This window comes from Scleropages formosus, chromosome 2, assembly GCF_900964775.1.
Source record: "Scleropages formosus chromosome 2, fSclFor1.1, whole genome shotgun sequence".
Lineage (NCBI taxonomy): Eukaryota > Metazoa > Chordata > Actinopteri > Osteoglossiformes > Osteoglossidae > Scleropages > Scleropages formosus.
The window spans coordinates 35,631,851-35,654,251 of NC_041807.1; the positions used below are offsets into that span (position 1 = coordinate 35,631,851).

At 44.8% G+C, this 22,401-nt stretch overlaps 1 protein-coding gene and 8 non-coding genes across 11 annotated transcripts; all 9 read right to left on the bottom strand.

Moving 5' to 3' along the window:
* Positions 1–920: 920 nt before the first annotated feature.
* On the bottom strand, positions 921–14,380 carry emc1 (ER membrane protein complex subunit 1). 3 transcript variants are annotated; one of them, XM_018750578.1, is made up of 23 exons: positions 14,253–14,380; positions 13,880–14,007; positions 12,871–12,936; positions 12,620–12,713; positions 12,406–12,534; positions 11,765–11,891; positions 11,444–11,599; positions 11,193–11,360; positions 11,029–11,100; positions 10,534–10,632; positions 10,332–10,428; positions 10,091–10,207; positions 9,634–9,642; positions 9,182–9,381; positions 8,570–8,719; positions 8,152–8,313; positions 7,852–7,971; positions 7,598–7,735; positions 3,378–3,551; positions 2,452–2,662; positions 2,011–2,095; positions 1,788–1,917; positions 921–1,669 (listed from the first exon to the last, which is right to left on the bottom strand). In XM_018750578.1, the coding sequence occupies exons 1-23, from the start codon at positions 14,342–14,344 to the stop codon at positions 1,490–1,492; spliced, it is 2,904 nt and encodes a 967-aa protein (XP_018606094.1). In that variant the 5' UTR covers positions 14,345–14,380; the 3' UTR covers positions 921–1,489. The 3 variants fall into 3 exon arrangements, with proteins under 3 accessions (XP_018606094.1, XP_018606095.1, XP_018606097.1); XM_018750579.1 differs by lacking the exon at positions 9,634–9,642; XM_018750581.1 differs by lacking the exon at positions 9,634–9,642 and having other exon boundaries at positions 10,534–10,702; positions 11,003–11,100.
* Positions 14,381–17,664: 3,284 nt separating this feature from the next.
* trnac-gca (transfer RNA cysteine (anticodon GCA)) lies at positions 17,665–17,736 on the bottom strand. Its single transcript has one exon. It is a non-coding gene; the product is annotated as a tRNA-Cys (tRNA).
* Positions 17,737–18,304: 568 nt separating this feature from the next.
* Positions 18,305–18,376, bottom strand: trnac-gca (transfer RNA cysteine (anticodon GCA)). Its single transcript has one exon. It is a non-coding gene; the product is annotated as a tRNA-Cys (tRNA).
* A 568-nt stretch (positions 18,377–18,944) lies between these two features.
* trnac-gca (transfer RNA cysteine (anticodon GCA)) lies at positions 18,945–19,016 on the bottom strand. Its single transcript has one exon. It is a non-coding gene; the product is annotated as a tRNA-Cys (tRNA).
* Positions 19,017–19,584: 568 nt separating this feature from the next.
* trnac-gca (transfer RNA cysteine (anticodon GCA)) lies at positions 19,585–19,656 on the bottom strand. The gene has a single exon. It is a non-coding gene; the product is annotated as a tRNA-Cys (tRNA).
* Positions 19,657–20,224: 568 nt separating this feature from the next.
* On the bottom strand, positions 20,225–20,296 carry trnac-gca (transfer RNA cysteine (anticodon GCA)). The gene has a single exon. It is a non-coding gene; the product is annotated as a tRNA-Cys (tRNA).
* A 568-nt stretch (positions 20,297–20,864) lies between these two features.
* trnac-gca (transfer RNA cysteine (anticodon GCA)) lies at positions 20,865–20,936 on the bottom strand. Its single transcript has one exon. It is a non-coding gene; the product is annotated as a tRNA-Cys (tRNA).
* A 568-nt stretch (positions 20,937–21,504) lies between these two features.
* trnac-gca (transfer RNA cysteine (anticodon GCA)) lies at positions 21,505–21,576 on the bottom strand. The gene has a single exon. It is a non-coding gene; the product is annotated as a tRNA-Cys (tRNA).
* Positions 21,577–22,144: 568 nt separating this feature from the next.
* trnac-gca (transfer RNA cysteine (anticodon GCA)) lies at positions 22,145–22,216 on the bottom strand. Its single transcript has one exon. It is a non-coding gene; the product is annotated as a tRNA-Cys (tRNA).
* Positions 22,217–22,401: the final 185 nt, after the last annotated feature.

The window sequence follows — 22,401 nt, forward strand, 5'->3', positions numbered from 1 at the left end:
TGATTTATTCAGTTACTTATACAATAGGAAGAAAAATAGTTTTGCCAACAAGATCTGTTTGATGAATATCATGAAGACAAGAAATAAGTATATTCCTCCTTTGAAGAAAAACACATGGCCACTTTGGATGAAATCAATTTATTAGTTACTTTTTAGAAAGAAATGACAAAAGAGGAGGGGGAAAAAAAAAAAAAAGAAAAAAAAAAAAACACCCTAATCACCCATTGTTCTGTGCTTCATTTACACTTTGATACTGAAATTTAAGTAAAACGGGGCAAATGTATAAAAACTGAAACTTTGATGCATGCGGATCCTGTGCTGTACTTCCACTTGGCTCAACAGGTTCAAGTTCAGTCTTTCTGCTTTAATGAAATAATGCGGGTTGCTACTTTGACTACCACACTAAACACATGCATTTTATCCAATGTGGAGTTAGACTTTACAAAAAGAAAACTGAAAATACTACCTGTCTTCAGGCCATTTAAATTCATTTAATGTAAAAGTTAATTAGGTCAAATTACATACTCCATAATAAATATTTCCAATACAAATTTTAGCAATTAAACACTTTAAATATTGAAAAAAAAAATTCTTTATATCCAGTGCTTTACAGACTTCTTAAAGAAAGAAAAAAAAAAAAACTCATATGTGCAACAGAAGGTCCAATACCAAAAAAACCAATTTGTCTTCAAATTTATTTTGGAGGAAATGTACTTAATTTTACAGTGCATTTTTATTAAGGTACAACTAATCAGATCCTCAAGTACCTACCAGAAAAAGGTCTAATCTGTATTGTGTACTATTAAGAAAGAAAAGAAAGAGAAAAAAAAAAAAAAAAAGTGTGAACACTTTTTTCCAGCAAGCAAAATTTGGCCACAGAACAAAAGAAAAGAAAAGAAAAGAAAAAAAAAAAGCCCTCAGAAAATTTTTAGGAAAATTAAATTTAAAAAACCCAATTAAGGTCAAATAATAAAAATGCAAAGGTAATCATTTCCCAAACCTTCCACATTATTCACAGCACAGCCAATTCTGCCCATTTAAAAGTGGTAAATATCTGGCTCCATGTAACATGGCCAGCATATGACCCCTCAAGTATTACCTGTTGTTGAGTCCCTTCACCGCCTCCAGCTATTGTCAGCATCTCAAGTGTGCATGTGGGGTATGTGAATTTGTCAGAAACAAAACTACATGAAAATGAAAGGAGAGGCCTTTACATATGTAATTGTAGTGGTGGGGGGAGGTCTTTGAAAGCAGGATGGAATTTCCTTCATTTACCCCCATGACTGCAAAAGTATTGTACCGCAGGCTTTGACACCATACTGGTGGTCTTCCAAAATCCCAGATAAGCCCTGTTTGTAAATGTAATAGGGACACATTTGAAGATCTAACAGGATGAGGCAAGGGATCCGCTGTCCTCCAGCAAACAGGGCTGTCCAGGCAGAGGACGAGCAGGCTGACTGAGGGCCGTATGACTGAGGCCTAGGAAGCCTTACCGCCAGGCCCGGTTTAGCAACTTCACCTGAGCCAACCGTTTGGAAATCATGGTGGCAAAGAAGAGGCCAAATAGCACGCTGCTGATCAAAACATAGTCATAATCGTCCTTCAGAACATCAAACTGTTTGGAAGGGTAAACCCGTGTTTGGAAGATGTCCAGGCCATATGCAACCACCTGGAAAGAGAGGCTCATTAGCAGAGAGCATCTTCTGTCAAACATACTCATAGGATTCAACTTCTCTGCAGACTATCAAAATTAAAAGGAAAAGAAAAGAGCTTCTGACAAGCCCTACCAGACATGTGGACTCCAGGCCAGAGGGGGCAGTATAGATTCCTCGTACTCTGGTCACACTTTGATTGTAATTGATGAACCACTCTGTACGGATGGGCATCTCTGGTGCATATGGGATAAGATTCTCTTCCCTAAAGACAGGTTTCCTTGTTGAGCTCTTATATTGTAATGCTGATAATACTAAAGTAGTTAATACAGCATCTCAGGCTGTGGTAGCAACTCACCGACTCTGCTCTGTTGCCATCTCTGGCCTGCGAGGATCCAGGAACATCTTTGGCAATGATAGGATAGCCCCTGATGGCAAGCCCACTATATACATGTATTAAAGGTAGAAAGTTACAAAGTCTGACTTTTAGACACATCATTGAATTTATGATAAGTTGTCTTTCCAAAGAATTATGTGAGGAGAAACAGAAAAAATGCATAGTAAACTGATATTTTGTTCTTCCATTAAAGCTAAGTATGTAAACATATACAGCTGCAAAAAAAAAAAAAAAAAAAAAAAAAAAAAAGTTCTAGGAGTGCTCAGAAATCAATGTCCAGTCAATCATTTTGAGCAGCAATAAGAAGTCATGTCACATAAAACAAGGAGTACAGCTTCTGAATTGAGACCGCTACCGCCACAAAGGTATGGTATGTAGGACCCATCCCAAGACAGCACTGACCGAGGAGGTGTCGGCTGGTGATGCCTTTCTCCGTAAGCGTGGCCTCCATAGTGCTGATGGATGAGGGGAAGATGTAGGACTGCTGCAGAACCTGAGGCAGGTGCGGACGGTCCAGGGAGCTGAACACGGTGCTGTTGTAGAGCTCGGTGCCCTCAAAGAGCTCCAGCACAGAAAACTCATTCCTCCGTGACTTGGCATTCCAGTACTCATACTGTGAGATGGGGATGGAGGGAGGAAAGAGCATGGATAGATAGCTCTTTTGACACATGCTTATGCCAAGGGATGAGTTCACTCAGTCAATTAATTTAGTAGCCTTGTCAGACATGCAATAAAGTGTTTATATGCACTGATTAAGTGGAACTTTATTTATAAAGTATAAATACAGTTAGAACCAGAAGTCTTTCTCTAACTCCAAATACACAGTAAATAAACGCTTAAAGCAGAGGTTCCTTGATTTATTTACAGGTTAGGTTCTGTAAAAACCTGTGATATGTATAATATGGAATACTTAACTTTTTAAAAACTAAATATTTTATTAAAACTACTTAAAAAAAAAAAAAAAGTTTCCACAACCTTGTACTCAGTTTTGATTGTGGAAGGACTTATCCCATAAACATGTGGTATGATGAGCTGTAAACACTAGAAGTCATCTGAATTAATCCAGTCCCACATACTTCTTCTATATGAAGATGCTTTATTGACATCTATTCACCCAACAGGGAAAAGAAAGCCACATTTGCTCCACAACACACAAATTTTAGAAAAATAAGATGGAATCCCACAAAAATTCATAATTTGTAATGAGGTGCCAGTGTAGTTGAAAATTCTGTTCTAAAGTTCCAGGGGTATATCCATGCATTACTTGGGATCAAAATTGCTCTAAACTGCTTAGCATCAGTACAAGAATGGGAGGCGGGTGCCCTTACCACCACCCAGTTTTCCGAGTGGACAAGGTGGATGGGCCCACGGGCCTTCCGCTGCACTGCTTCGTGGATAATGCGGCCCGTGACGCCATCAATGAGGAAGACTCCCACAAAGCTGCGCTCCTGGTGTGTGTCTACACTTTCCGTCACCACGGCAAGCAGGTTAGGGTTGAGATACTAAAAGGAGGGGAAACAAAAAAAAAAAAAAAAAAAAGACTATTTCAGACCTTTGGAGAGACACAGCTGTTGGATTCTAGAGTAATATGCAGCTGAATAAAACCAACCTATGGAAACATTGTTGCTTTGCTTAGCTGAAACAATGTAAATGAGTTGGATATTTTAGATTTAGCTAATTTTCCTGTAATGATATCCTAAAGACATTATTATGCCAGACAGAACAAAGTTTTTGGAGCCTTATGCACTTAAATGAAACTGCTCTCCAGGTTTATCTAAAAACAAAGCTAAAACAAAGGCAACTGGACTTACATAAGTTTTCAATCACCTGCAATTAGAGGATGTTGTTCAAATTAACCTGGGTGGTATTGGATCACTCCTCCGTGAACCGCCACCTTATCGTGGTGGAGGGGTTTGAGTGCCTGAATGAGTCCAGGAGCTATGTTGTCTGGGGCTACATGCCCCTGGTAGGGTCTCCCATGGCAGACAGGTCCTGGATGACAGACGAGACAAAGCGCGGTTCAAAAACCCCTTATGAAGGAAAAATCAAGGCGTCCGTTTACCCCGCCCGGTATGGGGTCACCGGGGCCCCACCCTGGAGCCAGGCCTGGGGGGGGGCTCGCATGCGAGCGCCTGGTGGCCAGGTCTATGCCCACGGGGCCTGGCCGGGCTCAGCCCGAAGCCATGACGTGGAGCCGCTCTTCGGTGGGCTCACCACCTGCCGGAGAAACCGTAAGGGGCCGGTGCATTGTGATTTGGGCGGTGGTCGGGGCCGAGTGCCCGGCCGACCCAAACCTCGGGCGCCAACTCTGGTTTTTGGGACTTGGAATGTCACCTCACTGGCGGGGAAGGAGCCTGAGCTGGTGCGGGAAGTTGAGAGATACCGTCTAGATATAGTCGGGCTCACTTCCACCCACAGCTTGGGTTCTGGAACCACTCTACTCGATCGAGGGTGGACTCTCCACTATTCTGGCGTTGCCCAAGGTGAGAGGCGGCGGGCTGGTGTGGGCTTATTAATAGCCCCCCAGTTCAGCCGCCATGTGTTGGAGTCTACCCCGGTGAATGAGAGGGTCATCTCCCTACGCCTTCGGGTCAGGGAACGGTCTCTCACTGTCGTTTGTGCTTATGCACCTAGCGGCAGTGTAGAGTACCCGGCCTTTTTAGAGTCCCTGGGGGGCGTGCTGGACAGCGCTCCCACTGGGGACTCTGTCGTTCTACTGGGGGACTTTAACGCCCACGTGGGCAGTGACAGTGACACCTGGAGGGGCGTGATTGGGAGGAACGGCCTCCCTGATCTGAACCCGAGCGGTGAGTTGTTATTGGATTTCTGTGCTAGTCGCGGTTTATCCATAACGAACACCATGTTCATGCATAAGGGTGTCCACCAGTGCACTTGGCACCAGGACACCCTAGGTCGGAGGTCGATGATCGACTTTGTAGTCGTTTCTTCTGACCTTCGGCCATATGTCTTGGACACTCGGGTGAAGAGAGGGGCTGAGCTGTCAACTGATCACCACCTGGTGGTGAGTTGGATTCGATGGCGGGGGAAAAAGCTGGACAGACCTGGCAGGCCCAAACGCATAGTGAGGGTCTGTTGGGAACGTTTGGCGGAGGCCCCTGTCAGAGAGGTCTTCAACTCCCACCTCCGACAGAGCTTCAACCAGGTCCTGAGGGAGGTGGGGGACATCGAGTCCGAATGGACTATGTTCCGCTCCTTCATTGTCGGTGCGGCGGTTCGGAGCTGCGGCCATAAGGTCTCCGGCGCCTGTCGCGGCGGCAATCCCCAAACACGGTGGTGGACACCGGAAGTAAGGGATGCCGTCAAGCTGAAGAAGGAGTTCTATTGGGCCTGGCTGGCTCATGGGACTCCTGAAGCAGCTGACAGGTACCGACGGGCCAAGCGGAGCGCGGCTCTGGCAGTCGCCGCGGCAAAAACTCGGGCTTGGGAGGAGTTCGGTGAGGCCATGGAGGAAGACTTTCGGTCGGCCTCAAAGAGATTCTGGCAAACCGTCCGGCGACTCAGAGGGGGGAAGCGGTGTTCCACGAACACTGTTTACAGTGGAAGTGGTGCGCTGCTGACTTCAGCTGAGGATGTTCTCGGGCGGTGGAAGGAGTACTTTGAGGATCTCCTCAATCCCTCCGACACGCCTTCCGTAGAGGAAGCTGAGGCTGGGGACTCGGAGGGGGACTCGTCCATTACCCTGGCTGAAGTTGCTGAGGTAGTCAAAAAACTCCTCGGTGGCAAGGCTCCGGGGGTGGATGAGATCCGCCCCGAGTTTCTCAAGTTTCTGGATGTTGTGGGGCTGTCTTGGCTGACACGCCTCTGCAGCATCGCGTGGAGTTCGGGAACGGTGCCTCTGGACTGGCAGACCGGGGTGGTGGTCCCTCTTTTTAAGAAGGGGTACCGGAGATTGTGTTCCAACTACAGGGGGATCACACTCCTTAGCCTCCCTGGGAAAGTCTATGCCAGGGTACTGGAAAGGAGAATCCGACCGATAGTCGAACCTCGGATTCAGGAGGAGCAATGCGGTTTTCGCCCTGGCCGTGGAACACTGGACCAGCTCTATACCCTCACTAGGGTGCTGGAGGGTTCGTGGGAGTTTGCCCAACCAGTCCATATGTGTTTTGTGGACCTGGAGAAGGCATTCGACCGTGTCCCTCGTGGCATCCTGTGGGGGGTACTTCGGGATTATGGGGTTCGGGGCTCGTCGCTACGGGCTGTTCGTTCCCTGTATGACCGGAGCAGGAGCTTGGTTCGCATTGCCGGCAGTAAGTCAGACCTGTTCCCGGTGCATGTTGGACTCCGCCAGGGCTGCCCTTTGTCACCGATTCTGTTCATTATCTTCATGGACAGAATTTCTAGGCGCAGTCAGGGAACGGAGGGTGTCTGTTTTGGTGGCCGCGAGATCTCGTCTCTGCTTTTTGCGGACGATGTGGTCCTGTTGGCTTCATCAAGTCAAGACTTGCAGCGTGCACTGGGGAGGTTTGCAGCCGAGTGCGAAGCGGCGGGGATGAGAATCAGCACCTCCAAATCCGAGGCCATGGTTCTCAGTCGGAAAAAGGTGGATTGCTCCCTCCGGGTTAGGGGGGAGTTGCTCCCTCAAGTGGAGGAGTTTAAGTATCTTGGGGTCTTGTTTACGAGTGAGGGAAAAATGGAGCGGCAGGTCGACAGGCGGATCGGTGCGGCGTCCGCAGTAATGCGGTCATTGTACCGGTCTGTTGTGGTGAAGAGGGAGCTGAGTCGTAAGGCGAAGCTCTCAATTTACCGGTCGATCTACGTTCCTACCCTCACCTATGGTCATGAACTCTGGATCATGACCGAAAGAATGAGATCGCGGATACAAGCGGCAGAAATGAGTTTCCTCCGCAGAGTGGCTGGGCGCACCCTTAGGGATAGGGTGAGGAGCTCAGTCACCCGGGAGGAGCTCGGAGTAGAGCCGCTGCTCCTCCGCATCGAGAGGAGCCAGTTGAGGTGGCTCGGGCATCTGTTCCGGATGCCTCCTGGACGCCTCCCTGGGGAGGTGCTCCGGGCTTGTCCCACTGGGAGGAGGCCTCGGGGCAGACCCAGGACACGTTGGAGAGACTATGTCTCCCGGCTGGCCTGGGAACGCCTTGGGGTTCCCACAGAGGAACTGGAGGAGGTGTGCGGGGAGAGGGAAGCCTGGAGTACTCTGCTCGGACTGCTGCCCCCGCGACCCGGCCCCGGATAAAAGCGGAGGAAGATGGATGGATGGATGGATGGATGGTATTGGATCATTAACAGACCCCAGTCATGTGAGTCTCAAGTGGGCTCCACCCACAGATGTTCCATGTTAAAAACCTAAACTCCCCACCACTCTTTTAGAACTGAAGAAGCCACTTGGATGAGTGGTGAAATGTTTTCAAGAAAACTTATGCAAGTCCAGTTGCCTTTGTTTTTAGATATACCATGACCTGGATAATTGAGAATCTTCACAGACATATGCTCTCCAAGTACTGAATCATTTGTCCTGTAATTCTGCCTTGCCAACATGAAGAAATTGACAGCTCCATGAGGACACTACACAAACCTTGTACAGCACACTGCGGTCCCCCATCACACGACCTTGTGAGTGCACATGTTCATTGGCACGCTTCCCCTTCACAGCCACGATCTTCTGCACCTCTGGAGGGATGACCACCTCCCAGATCAGCTCTGTGGACAGGTCCTAAAGGAGGAAGTGAGAGAACTTGCTCATTCTGCCATGGTACCATTTGAGCCTTTCCTCTCCCCTTTTGGATTAAAATTGCTGCAGTCCTGTAAGGTGAATGAGAGCTCACATGCCTTGCGGAGACGGAAGCCGGAGAGCTTCCCCTGGCTGGCATCAACAAGAAAGAAGTATATTGCGGAAGCCATTTCCTGGAGCTGCTGTAGCACATTCTTTGTAGAGGGAAAGGCTGTAACCTGCAAAGAAATAGGAAGAAAGGGCTAGCCAGGTTATTGACTTCACCCATTTTAAATTGTAACCAGCAACCTTGTGGTCTCAATCCAAGTCATTATCCAGATGGTTAATAACCAAACCACCGGATTACTGTGAACAATTCAAGAATCCTGGCTACTGCACCTAGACAGTAGGTCACCCACCTTGTACTCATCATCAATCAGTAGCAAGACTTTGGAATAGTCCTGGTCCATGAGGGGCAGCAGCAGTGACTGGAGCACAGGCCGTGACAGGGTAGGAGGAGTCACATGGCTCTTCTTCCCAAAGATGGGGTTGAACACGTGCAGTGCAGCCAGTCCAGTCTCCTGTATATAGTTAGGGCCACACACAGCAAAATAGTGGGATAGGCTCCCTGACTGTAACAAAACAGGTTTCTGAGGTCTCTACTTTGCTTTTAACTATTTATACAAATGCATAACTGCACCTCATTCTCAACTAAGCAACCTTATTTCATCTCACCATAAGTGTGGAAAAACTGAATGAGAAGACAAACTCCATTTATGGCAAGAGGACAGCCACAGAGGCAAAACATCTGTAAAACAATAGCAACAGGGAGCATACCTTGTCTTTTATAAGGAGAGTGCACTGTGGTGGGTGTGGGAAGTGAGCAGTAGTCCTCTGTACCATCAGTTTGAAGACAGCATTGGGCTGGACATTGCGCAGGTAGTGTTTCCAGAGCACCATTCCAGATTTGCTGTCGATGCCAAACAGCTGGAGTACAGACAGCCCAGAGCAGTCAATCAGTGCAAGGTCAAACTTATGCTAGATCAAATTATTACTGATGATGTAGTTACTTGTTACATATATACTCCATATGTACACACATATGCACAGACCACGACTTGGACAAGCAGTTAATGATAGTGTTAAAAGCACTAGCACAAAGTGGAATACCCAGAGTTTAGTTATAAATGGAGGCAAAAACATTTCATACAGTTTTTAGAGGTAAACACTATTTTGTTTCAGGAGTATATAGCAAAAGACTAAAACTGCAAATCAGTACACAATCCCTGCATGTATCAATTTAACACAGCTTCTCAGCCCGAAAACACTGCACTTGGTTCACGTGACCCCTATACCAACCCAGACCAAACCCTAGTCATTCTGACCCACATGACCAGTGTGAAATAGACTCCTCCAAACTGCACCTGCCTCTCCCTTCAGCCAGTTTACCTTCCCAGAGGCTGTCACCATCACCATCATCTTCTGCAAGTTGAACTCATCTCTGGCGAGTGTCTCGATGGTAACCTCATTCTTCACCTGGCTGCGCGGCTTGCGCGCATCATAGAAGAGCTTCCAGAGGTGTGCAATCCAGGCTTGCAGCAAGATGAGCTGGGAGGAGAGACGCTTCAGCACCATGGCAGCCAGCCCATCTGAGAACAAAAGAGGGAAGAAAAGAGCAGGCTGATATGTACACCCAGCCAAGCCGGCTGCCCCCTGGGCCTCCCTGATACCAGTCCCTGAGAAACAGACCATCCCCAACATATAAGCTTCTGCTACGAAGAAGCTGCTGAATCAGCCGGTACTAGAAATGTTTAAGATAATACTTGTCTATGTTACCTCATTAATCATGAATTTTGCATGTTTGCTAAGTACTTTACTAAAAAGTAGGCTCTTCACTTTACCTTGAATAGCTGGGTCCAAGTACAGCATTAGGAAAAGCAAAGATAAAAACAGTGAGTGTGAGAGCTGGAGTGAGCAAAGCAAAGGATGAAAAGCCAGTGTGAGTTACACTGGTCAGGATGGTTGAGAAATACTGCCACAGGCACATCTCTAAGCAGTACAAAGAGCACATAAACCTGTGAGTTTGGATGTATTGTTATGCTGTGCAATCAGTGACCCAAGGACACGAGCTAACACTAACATTATTTAAAGGGAGTTATATTTTTGAACACAAAATGCCAGACTACACTTAATGGATTTTCAAGGACTCTAGATGAAATTTCAGAAAATGATGTCATTCATCACAAAATAAGCAAATACATTACACTAATCAGCTGTAAACCAGATTTCCCCAAGGTTCACTGCTACAGCGCCAATCCCCACTCAAACAATACAAGGAAACCTGACTCTTGAATTTACCGGCTTTCTTCCCAAACTCGCCCTCCAGTTCCGCTTGAGTCCCAGTAAGGGGCAAGTCCACCATCTCCATGGTAACCACATCAGCCAGCGCCTCTTCCCTTGTCCACACAATCCGACCTGTGGGACACAGGTAGGCTCACTGATGTGCTGCAGGAACCATCAAAGGGTCAAAGAGGGTGATGGTCTCTGGAGTGCCACTGAATAACATCCTGACCAAAGACTTCCAAAATTGCCTTCTTACCCGGCTGCTGCAGGAACGTGATTGTGTGATCTTCTGTCTGTACCAGCACCCGGTATCCTACGGAGTCATCCTTCTTCAGGAAGGCATGCACATAGAGCTTGAGAAATAGACATAGATGTTAAGGCACACAGCTCCCTTTCTAAGAAGGAATGCAGCCATCCCTAGTTAAAGGCTTGTCAGGGCTCTATAGGCACAGGCTCACCTTCTCTGGTTTCCCACCATTGGGATCCAGATGAATAGTCACTGTGGTGTCCAGGAGCCTCCGGCCAGAGTCAGCAGAGTACAGACTAACACTGCAGGCCTGCTCATTACAGACATGGTCAAATACCAGCCACTGCCAACCGGCATAATGCACAAAGGCATTTATGTTTCTATAGCAATGTTTTCAAAGTTTATTATACCCTTGCATACTCTGGTTTTCTTTCAAATAAGATGGTAATTAATGAGCCCTGATTGGACTGCTCACTGAATGATCTGAAAAGTGGAAAACACTTCTCCACAGTACACTGTTCAGTGCAGCTTAACAAATGAGAATCACGGTAAACTGTAGCCTGCAATCTCGCTGTTCTCTTTCAGAGACTGTACAGACAACTTGAAAGTTCCTAACATGATGTGCAACAAAATGCTACATAGATAAATAGTAGAGAGAAAGGGAAGTATCGTGTCCCTACCTCTTAACACCTTCCTTAGAACTCACCGTTTCATTTTTAGGGGAGAGGACAGCCGCCACAGTCTTCTCTCCGGTGGTAGCAAATGAAACCAGGAAAGCCTGAAATATATGCATTGTAACATAAGCTTACTCATTCCTGCTTTTCAAAATCAGGGTTATTTCCTTTCAAACTGAAATTATTGGTAGTGTACCGGCTGGAAATCCCTGAGTGGGCTGAGATGACCATCACTGAGCTGCAGTAGAACATGATGGTCAGGGCCCAGCTGCAGAAAGAACTGGGCCAGTGGAGGGCGAGCTGGGTTTGGCTGGGTTGTTAGCAGGACTGGTTGGAACCCTAGGGCCAAATCCAGGTCCAGAGACTGTGGAGAAGTAGAACGGTGTGGAGTCTCAGGTCTACAGCGTGTAGGTAACAATGAGGAAAGGCTGGACGACAGTGTGGTACCTGCAGAGGCACCTGCTGCAGCCCCACTGGCTCTTCAGAACTAAGAGGCAGCATATAGAGAGATAGCGTAGAGGCATCGGCGCAGATCAGGACCCCCTGGCCCACCACTGTACATCTAGCCTGAATACTGGACAGCCACGGAGCATCCACTGACCTCTGAGGAAGGGACAGTCAACAAAGGCAACTGAAACGGATACACACTCTCAGAGACAGCATGGGCTCAAAATGCACAAGAACCTCAGATGAAAAACACACAGCAGAATTGCACTCTTAAAAATAAGTCACAACACTGAAGCTCCAGGTGTCGCAACATGATCATACCTGACTTGTTATCTCACCATCCTCAATGTTGAAAGTGATGATGGACAGATGGGAGTGAGGAACTACTCCTAACACAAAGAGTTGTGACCCACCGCTGGAGTACACGGCCTGGTAATGCACCGTGTCACTGTAGATCACAAACAATTTTACAACAGTCAATGTGACAATTTAAATAAAATAAAAAAAAAAACAATTTCAACCAAAACTAATATTTATTTTTATGGAACTTGAGCAATTTATGATTGTTTTTCTTTTTTATTAAGTTTACATTTATTAATTTAGCTGATGCTTTTCTCCAAAGCGACTTACAATGTTAAGGATACAATTATTTACCCATTTATACAGCTGAGTAATTTTACTGGAGCAATTCAGAGTAAGTACCTTGCTCAAGGGTACTACAGCTGGAGGCTCAAACCTGCAACCTTTGGGTCCAAAGGCAGTCGCTCTAACCACTACACTACCAGCTATATTAAGTACCAAAGGAAATCAGTCTAGCCACCCTGCTTAAAGGTATTACAGCAGAATCCTTTCAAAAACCTTCAGTTATCAAGTCTGTGTCTTTAACCAAAGATTACTTGCAATTTGTTTAGAGCTTCAACACATCACAAATCCCAAATTTCATGATAGACACATATGCATACCTGTCTGGCAGGGTCTCTGTCCACTTTTGGTGGCCATTAGAGAGGTAGTGCAGGGAGACAGTGGCCTTTTTCAACACTGCCACAAACTTCACGGAGTCCTGTGTGCCTACCAACACAGCCGCCAGGAAGCTGTAACACAAGAATATATGTCCTCACACAATAGTTTCTTGTACAACCACAGAATATCTGTACCTTCCTTGTTCTCTGGACCTACCTGCCAGGGTCAAGCAACATCTCCCAATTCAGAGCCCCGACACTGGACTCCCAGGAACGCAAGAGGCGGCCATTCCCGGTCACTACCACAGCATCTGCACAACACAAAACACGGTTGTCAGCTATTTAACACAGACTCATCAAAAAAAAAGCTCATTAACACTAACGGGAAAAGGCATTTCATTATTATTGAATTCCACCTTTTAAAATAAACCAAATTTCTACACTTTTCTTTCCTTTGCATTAACTCACCCTGTCCGTGGAACAGCAGTGTATCAATATGTCCTTCCGGACCGGCCTTGTCCACCTGTCGCCAAACTAAGGGAAAAAATGTTTTTCCACTTTCCAAACTCAAACCAGAATCAACTAAACCAATGTTAATCCAAAGCATTGAAAACTTTAAAAAAGTGTAATATTTACATTGATTCATTTAGCTGACGCTTTTCTTCAAAGCAACTTACAATGTTAAGGTTACAATTATTACAAGTTTACAATTATTTACCCTTTTATACAGCTTGGTAATTTCACTGGAGCAATTTTGGGGAAGTACCTTGCTCAAGGGTACTACAGCCAGAGGTGGAGATTTAACTTGCAACCTTTGGATCCAAAGGCAGTAGCTCTAACCTATAGAATGTCTTTTCATGTTACAAATGCATGAGATACACACTTTCAATTTCATTTCTTAACTGCATTTTGTTACCTTATTTGTTTAAATATGCTGCTTGTAGTGGAACAAACTTAACTTCCTATTTACACACAAAGCCAATATATGTCAGTAAAAAAAAAAGACCTCAAAAGTGTGCAACATCCTTAATTCAGCCCCCCCTGCAGTGCTTACAGCACATTTCTGATGTTTGCCAGTGTTGGTATTCAACATGAAAAATGTTGTATGTTTGAGATGAGTCGGTCAATCAGTTTAGGAACAGAATTTAAAAAGATATAGAGATTAACAATTACAAAAATAAAAGTAAAAAATGTCAAAGTGTACAAAGTGCAAACTAGTATTTACTGCAGCTGTAGTCCAGGTTAACAGACCCTAAACCACAAAAAAATAAATCAAGACTAAGTAGTACTTCACAGCAAAAATTACAAAAATTTATTTACACAGACAGAGACTGAAATCCAGTCCTAATTCTGCTTGGAATTAAGAGCAAATGTGTAAAATATTATATTCAGCAGCTGCAGCACGGAAGGATTTTATTTGATTTTTTTGACAAGGACAGAAAAATATGGAGTAAAAATTATGCAAGACTGCACTTACAAAGATCGCCAGTCCTAGGATTTAGCGAAGCCACAATATTTTTGTCTGTGGCCAGAATGAGTTTCTTAGAAGCCTGAGAGTGGGATTCAAAATGCGCGAAGAGGACTTTTCCCACATACTGCTGTCTCCTGCAAAACAAGCCAGAGAGTGTGAACAGGGCTTATATGCTGAATTTATGCATCAAAATAATGGGTTTAACATTACACTGGAACGTTTGGCTTTGACGGAAAACACTTTCTGGGGCCACCAAGTGGGTAACTGAACTAGCCGCACTGACTGAAACGCCGGCATGTCACTGACACTGTCAGTCACCTCAACAATAAGTAACCGCAAATAACAAAAACGATGCGTTTGGAATATGCGTCATACGTACCAGTCGAATTTTCCAACCTGGTCTTCATAAACCGCATCGCAGAGACTGCAACATAAAAATAAAAACGCAAGACATGTTCTTAAATTTGCCATAGCGCTACAGACAAATTTGGTACTGTTGCGACCCACAATCCCTACAGAAACTGAGGGCCTACAAGCGACAAGGGAAAAATGAAGTCCGAGAAACTGCCTGAGAAAAATGCAATGTTTTGTGAAAATAAAAAGAAAATGCTATTATTTTAAATAGAAATACTCCAGTTAAAATGTATATATGTGTTAAAATAATCAATATCTTAAGAATTTATTGCCAAACGGTTGACTACTTCTATATTTTATGTCAGGCAAAAAATCTATCTACCTTAGCAGGATCGAGCCAGTTTGGAGCACCGGAAGTATCGCGTGAATGCGCTTTAAGGACTTAAGAGTCCAAAAATTTTGGGGTTGACTCCGATTCCGAGTGTTGTCAATCGACGTAGTCGATTACAAAAACTTAAAACTGAGGGGAAAGCGGTACTGTAAAACAAATGTATCGTTAAGGGATCTTGATACCTTTCAACAAATCAAATGTATTAACTTACTTAAGACTAAGTTTTACGATTTTTTGCACGCATGAAAACCTCACGGTCGTGTTGTTTAATAAAGAACATTTAAAGGGATACTGCAGAATTTTTCTGTCTGTATGTACTGAATGTGCTGTCCATAAGAACAAGACGACCTTGACCCACTGCGGGAAGCTAACTAAGATAGTTGTCGAAATGAGTGCCTGTTCTTAGTGTGCTGCAGATGCTTAAATTACAATAACACTGGAGCATTGTAATTTAAAGCATCTGCAGCACACTATGCAACAACATAAGTTTGACAGCCCTTCAGACAAGTGGGTCTCAAATAAGAGGCTCACCAACAACTTTGTAAAATAGCCGCTCGGGACGGATCTTATTATTATGCACTGATTCCCCGACCCCGTCCTCATGACATGTTCAGCCAACCAAGCACTGAGTGATTTAGCAAAACCATTCTATGTACCATCCTTCTCTCAATTACTGACACTAAGGTTTTAGTTAAACTCTCCAAAATACCTGGTATGATGGTATGTAATTATAGAAGTGTGCCATTACTGTAACGATTACAAACAATCACATAAACTGTTTTGTAGCGAAAGACATCCAAAATTTGGAGCGCTGGTTTAGTTCCTTAGGATGGAGAAAGACGTCACTCAGTGGGGTTACTCAGACAGAAGCCAAAGAGAGGTGGAAAGGCCTCTTTTGGCTGTGACCCCATAGATTTGTGATAGATCTAACATCCTGGGGTAAGTAACACACGTCCTTTCGCACTTAGAAAACACCGTTTGTGGTGTGTTGTATGTTTTATGTTAGGTGTAGGGTTTCTAATTTTTATGGCTCATTTTCTTTATTTTGCACCATTTTAAAAACTTACAGCACTCATTTCACTTTTAAGTAGTCACCTATAAATGACTACGTGCGGGTTGTGTTTGTATTTATTTATTGACTTTAGCGTAGTGTAGATTTAGTTTTGTTGCGTGGTGCATGTTGTGTTTTAACTCTGTATATGTACTTTATCATTCACCTGCTCCCCGAAAACAACAATAGGGGAGACGTGTTACGAAAAGGGAATCACCCAAAAATGGTAGGTAAGGTGTATTGTAACACTCTGAGAACAGGCCAGGGGACTGCCCATCTTGAGCGGTAAATGTTACCGGGTAAGTTTTCCTTTAATTATTCATTTACTATGGTTTTAAGCCTTGGGATATGTTCTTTAGTGTTTTAAAGGTTTTGCCTTCTGGTCTTTATATTAGTTGGTCTTATTGATTTTATTTTATTTTAAATTTTTATTGTTTGCATGGCAGTTTTTAGGATCAGTTTTGTTGACTAAAGATTTTAATTATCGGAAATGCGAAATTTTATTCCTGTCGAGTGAGACAGTGTGTGGAGCCAGACACCCTCGGGTGGGTTGGTGATCCATTCTGATTCATAACAAAAAAAAAAAGACACGTACACGTTCAATAGAGTGCACATTCCTTTTATCCTTACTTACTTCTGAACCAGTTTCTAGTAGCTCCATGGGGGGGGATGCTACATTATTGACTTATTTAGCGAAACCTTTGTCAAAGGCAGCTAACAGTATTAGATATGCAACATTAATTTACCCCTTTAATACCTACAGTAGTCTTTCAACATCAACTGAGCACTTAGCACATAACTTAAAAGTACTGCAGAAGGTGTGGAAAAGTACCTTGAGAGTGGAAAAACAACAGCTCGTAGCACCTCGTGCGCAAACTGAGAATAAATCTGCCACTTAGGGGCGTTTACACATAATTACTTACTGACTCCAGCACGGCAATACCACGACACTCAAGTAGAAGATTAGTTAATGTGCCAGTAGATGGCGCAAAGTGTATCAATGCCTGAATTGTTGTAGGTGAACATAGCTGGAATACTGTTAGGAAGGGGGTGTTGTGTTTGTCTTTGGAAAACCATGGCGAATACATCATACCCACAGTGAAGTCTAAAAAGTGCTGTAAGAAACATATTAATTTCTTGCAAAGTTATATGCGTTCTATCTGCACCTGCTTCATGGAGGGTCAACAGTTGTTTCTACATTTTCATATAGTTCAAATTAAAGTGGTGATATTTTTTAGCTAACCACCCCTGTTACATTTGTACTTTTTTTTTCTTGTTTTGCAGAAAAGTCCACAGCAAACACAGGCAGCCTTGAACAGTAGTAAAGGAAACGTCTCAGGTTAAACAGAATAGTTAGAACCAATTATCAGCTCAAGGTTTGTGCTGTTTCATTTCACATTCCAGTGTATATAACTTGCTTCAACAGCTACATTTGTCTATTTAAACGGACAGACTCAAAACAGGGAGTAAAACAACATTATTCCTCTGAGTAGGTTGAAAAAATCATCAACAAGCTGAATCTGCTACTTATCTACAATCCTTAATCAGATGACACCAAAATTCGAACAGGGGACCTCTTGATTTGCAGTGAAAGGATCAGCCACTGAGCTACACCCACTGCCTATGGTAAAAATAGTTCCATTCTTGAGATCAATGCCACAAACCACCTTTACACTGTAACACTGGCACAAAACAAAAGTCCGCTGTGCACCAGGATCTGGGAGGGATAAAGTTTTCAAACTCTGAAATCAAGTAGGTGCACTCTTGAGCTCAAGTCCATATATCACCTTTGCACTCTGGCATTGTCACAAAACAGTCTTGTGCTGTGGACCTCACAGAGATTGACTCAGCTCAAGGGCAGTGGTCGTTTAAGCCAGCCTTCTGTGGAAACATAATTGATCCAAAAGGTAGGTAATTGACAAACTTTGGTATCGTTCCCAGTGGAGGTTGGAGCTCTTAACAAGGTGTTTCTATTGACATGCACAGTTTCCCTGCAGGGGGCACCAGGATTTGAACCTGGGACCTCTTGATCTGCAGTCAAATGCTCTTCCACTGAGCTATACCCCCAGAGTGGTAAGGTTTTCAAACTCTGAAATCAAGTAGGTGCACTCTTGAGCTCAAGTCCATATAGCACCTTTGCACTCTGGCATTGTCACAAAACAGTCTTGTGCTGTGGACCTCACAGAGGTTGACCCAGCTCAAGGGCAGTGGTCGTTTAAGCCAGCCTTCTGTGGAAACATAATTGATCCAAAAGGTAGGTAACTGACAAACTTTGGTATCATTCCCAGTGGGGGTATTAGCTCTTAACATGGTGTTTCTATTGACATGCACAGCTTCTTTGCAGGGTGCACCAGGATCTGGGAGGGATAAAGTTTTCAAACTCTGAAATCAAGTAGGTGCACTCTTGAGCTCAAGTCCATATATCACCTTTGCACTCTGGCATTGTCACAAAACAGTCTTGTGCTGTGGACCTCACAGAGATTGACTCAGCTCAAGGGCAGTGGTCGTTTAAGCCAGCCTTCTGTGGAAACATAATTGATCCAAAAGGTAGGTAATTGACGAACTTTGGTATCATTCCCAGTGGAGGTTGGAGCTCTTAACAAGGTGTTTCTATTGACATGCACAGTTTCCCTGCAGGGGGCACCAGGATTTGAACCTGGGACCTCTTGATCTGCAGTCAAATGCTCTTCCACTGAGCTATACCCCCAGAGTGGTAAGGTTTTCAAACTCTGAAATCAAGTAGGTGCACTCTTGAGCTCAAGTCCATATATCACCTTTGCACTCTGGCATTGTCACAAAACAGTCTTGTGCTGTGGACCTCACAGAGGTTGACCCAGCTCAAGGGCAGTGGTCGTTTAAGCCAGCCTTCTGTGGAAACATAATTGATCCAAAAGGTAGGTAACTGACAAACTTTGGTATCATTCCCAGTGGGGGTATTAGCTCTTAACATGGTGTTTCTATTGACATGCACAGCTTCCTTGCAGGGTGCACCAGGATCTGGGAGGGATAAAGTTTTCAAACTCTGAAATCAAGTAGGTGCACTCTTGAGCTCAAGTCCATATATCACCTTTGCACTCTGGCATTGTCACAAAACAGTCTTGTGCTGTGGACCTCACAGAGATTGACTCAGCTCAAGGGCAGTGGTCGTTTAAGCCAGCCTTCTGTGGAAACATAATTGATCCAAAAGGTAGGTAATTGACAAACTTTGGTATCGTTCCCAGTGGAGGTTGGAGCTCTTAACAAGGTGTTTCTATTGACATGCACAGTTTCCCTGCAGGGGGCACCAGGATTTGAACCTGGGACCTCTTGATCTGCAGTCAAATGCTCTTCCACTGAGCTATAGCCCCAGAGTGGTGAGGTTTTCAAACTCTGAAATCAAGTAGGTGCACTCTTGAGCTCAAGTCCATATAGCACCTTTGCACTCTGGCATTGTCACAAAACAGTCTTGTGCTGTGGACCTCACAGAGGTTGACCCAGCTCAAGGGCAGTGGTCGTTTAAGCCAGCCTTCTGTGGAAACATAATTGATCCAAAAGGTAGGTAATTGACAAACTTTGGTATCGTTCCCAGTGGGGGTATTAGCTCTTAACATGGTGTTTCTATTGACATGCACAGCTTCCTTGCAGGGTGCACCAGGATCTGGGAGGGATAAAGTTTTCAAACTCTGAAATCAAGTAGGTGCACTCTTGAGCTCAAGTCCATATATCACCTTTGCACTCTGGCATTGTCACAAAACAGTCTTGTGCTGTGGACCTCACAGAGATTGACTCAGCTCAAGGGCAGTGGTCGTTTAAGCCAGCCTTCTGTGGAAACATAATTGATCCAAAAGGTAGGTAATTGACAAACTTTGGTATCGTTCCCAGTGGAGGTTGGAGCTCTTAACAAGGTGTTTCTATTGACATGCACAGTTTCCCTGCAGGGGGCACCAGGATTTGAACCTGGGACCTCTTGATCTGCAGTCAAATGCTCTTCCACTGAGCTATACCCCCAGAGTGGTAAGGTTTTCAAACTCTGAAATCAAGTAGGTGCACTCTTGAGCTCAAGTCCATATAGCACCTTTGCACTCTGGCATTGTCACAAAACAGTCTTGTGCTGTGGACCTCACAGAGGTTGACCCAGCTCAAGGGCAGTGGTCGTTTAAGCCAGCCTTCTGTGGAAACATAATTGATCCAAAAGGTAGGTAACTGACAAACTTTGGTATCATTCCCAGTGGGGGTATTAGCTCTTAACATGGTGTTTCTATTGACATGCACAGCTTCTTTGCAGGGTGCACCAGGATCTGGGAGGGATAAAGTTTTCAAACTCTGAAATCAAGTAGGTGCACTCTTGAGCTCAAGTCCATATATCACCTTTGCACTCTGGCATTGTCACAAAACAGTCTTGTGCTGTGGACCTCACAGAGATTGACTCAGCTCAAGGGCAGTGGTCGTTTAAGCCAGCCTTCTGTGGAAACATAATTGATCCAAAAGGTAGGTAATTGACAAACTTTGGTATCGTTCCCAGTGGAGGTTGGAGCTCTTAACAAGGTGTTTCTATTGACATGCACAGTTTCCCTGCAGGGGGCACCAGGATTTGAACCTGGGACCTCTTGATCTGCAGTCAAATGCTCTTCCACTGAGCTATAGCCCCAGAGTGGTAAGGTTTTCAAACTCTGAAATCAAGTAGGTGCACTCTTGAGCTCAAGTCCATATAGCACCTTTGCACTCTGGCATTGTCACAAAACAGTCTTGTGCTGTGGACCTCACAGAGGTTGACCCAGCTCAAGGGCAGTGGTCGTTTAAGCCAGCCTTCTGTGGAAACATAATTGATCCAAAAGGTAGGTAACTGACAAACTTTGGTATCATTCCCAGTGGGGGTATTAGCTCTTAACATGGTGTTTCTATTGACATGCACAGCTTCCTTGCAGGGTGCACCAGGATCTGGGAGGGATAAAGTTTTCAAACTCTGAAATCAAGTAGGTGCACTCTTGAGCTCAAGTCCATATAGCACCTTTGCACTCTGGCATTGTCACAAAACAGTCTTGTGCTGTGGACCTCACAGAGATTGACTCAGCTCAAGGGCAGTGGTCGTTTAAGCCAGCCTTCTGTGGAAACATAATTGATCCAAAAGGTAGGTAATTGACAAACTTTGGTATCGTTCCCAGTGGAGGTTGGAGCTCTTAACAAGGTGTTTCTATTGACATGCACAGTTTCCCTGCAGGGGGCACCAGGATTTGAACCTGGGACCTCTTGATCTGCAGTCAAATGCTCTTCCACTGAGCTATACTCCCAGAGTGGTAAGGTTTTCAAACTCTGAAATCAAGTAGGTGCACTCTTGAGCTCAAGTCCATATAGCACCTTTGCACTCTGGCATTGTCACAAAACAGTCTTGTGCTGTGGACCTCACAGAGGTTGACCCAGCTCAAGGGCAGTGGTCGTTTAAGCCAGCCTTCTGTGGAAACATAATTGATCCAAAAGGTAGGTAACTGACAAACTTTGGTATCATTCCCAGTGGGGGTATTAGCTCTTAACATGGTGTTTCTATTGACATGCACAGCTTCCTTGCAGGGTGCACCAGGATCTGGGAGGGATAAAGTTTTCAAACTCTGAAATCAAGTAGGTGCACTCTTGAGCTCAAGTCCATATATCACCTTTGCACTCTGGCATTGTCACAAAACAGTCTTGTGCTGTGGACCTCACAGAGATTGACTCAGCTCAAGGGCAGTGGTCGTTTAAGCCAGCCTTCTGTGGAAACATAATTGATCCAAAAGGTAGGTAATTGACAAACTTTGGTATCGTTCCCAGTGGAGGTTGGAGCTCTTAACAAGGTGTTTCTATTGACATGCACAGTTTCCCTGCAGGGGGCACCAGGATTTGAACCTGGGACCTCTTGATCTGCAGTCAAATGCTCTTCCACTGAGCTATACCCCCAGAGTGGTAAGGTTTTCAAACTCTGAAATCAAGTAGGTGCACTCTTGAGCTCAAGTCCATATAGCACCTTTGCACTCTGGCATTGTCACAAAACAGTCTTGTGCTGTGGACCTCACAGAGGTTGACCCAGCTCAAGGGCAGTGGTCGTTTAAGCCAGCCTTCTGTGGAAACATAATTGATCCAAAAGGTAGGTAACTGACAAACTTTGGTATCATTCCCAGTGGGGGTATTAGCTCTTAACATGGTGTTTCTATTGACATGCACAGCTTCCTTGCAGGGTGCACCAGGATCTGGGAGGGATAAAGTTTTCAAACTCTGAAATCAAGTAGGTGCACTCTTGAGCTCAAGTCCATATATCACCTTTGCACTCTGGCATTGTCACAAAACAGTCTTGTGCTGTGGACCTCACAGAGATTGACTCAGCTCAAGGGCAGTGGTCGTTTAAGCCAGCCTTCTGTGGAAACATAATTGATCCAAAAGGTAGGTAATTGACGAACTTTGGTATCGTTCCCAGTGGAGGTTGGAGCTCTTAACAAGGTGTTTCTATTGACATGCACAGTTTCCCTGCAGGGGGCACCAGGATTTGAACCTGGGACCTCTTGATCTGCAGTCAAATGCTCTTCCACTGAGCTATACCCCAGAGTGGTAAGGTTTTCAAACTCTGAAATCAAGTAGGTGCACTCTTGAGCTCAAGTCCATATAGCACCTTTGCACTCTGGCATTGTCACAAAACAGTCTTGTGCTGTGGACCTCACAGAGGTTGACCCAGCTCAAGGGCAGTGGTCGTTTAAGCCAGCCTTCTGTGGAAACATAATTGATCCAAAA

What these genes read in the sequence shown, in the direction of transcription:
- emc1 (XM_018750581.1), bottom strand. Translation starts at nt 14,344, where the DNA reads ATGGCAAATTTAAGAACATGTCTTGCGTTTTTATTTTTATGTTGCAGT. An exon ending in ACTGCTGTTCCACGGACAGG is followed by an intron (nt 12,714 to 12,870) that starts GTGAGTTAATGC and finishes TGTGTTGTGCAG; the next exon opens with ATGCTGTGGTAGTGACCGGG. An exon ending in ATGGCAACAGAGCAGAGTCG is followed by an intron (nt 1,918 to 2,010) that starts GTGAGTTGCTAC and finishes ACCTGTCTTTAG; the next exon opens with GGAAGAGAATCTTATCCCAT.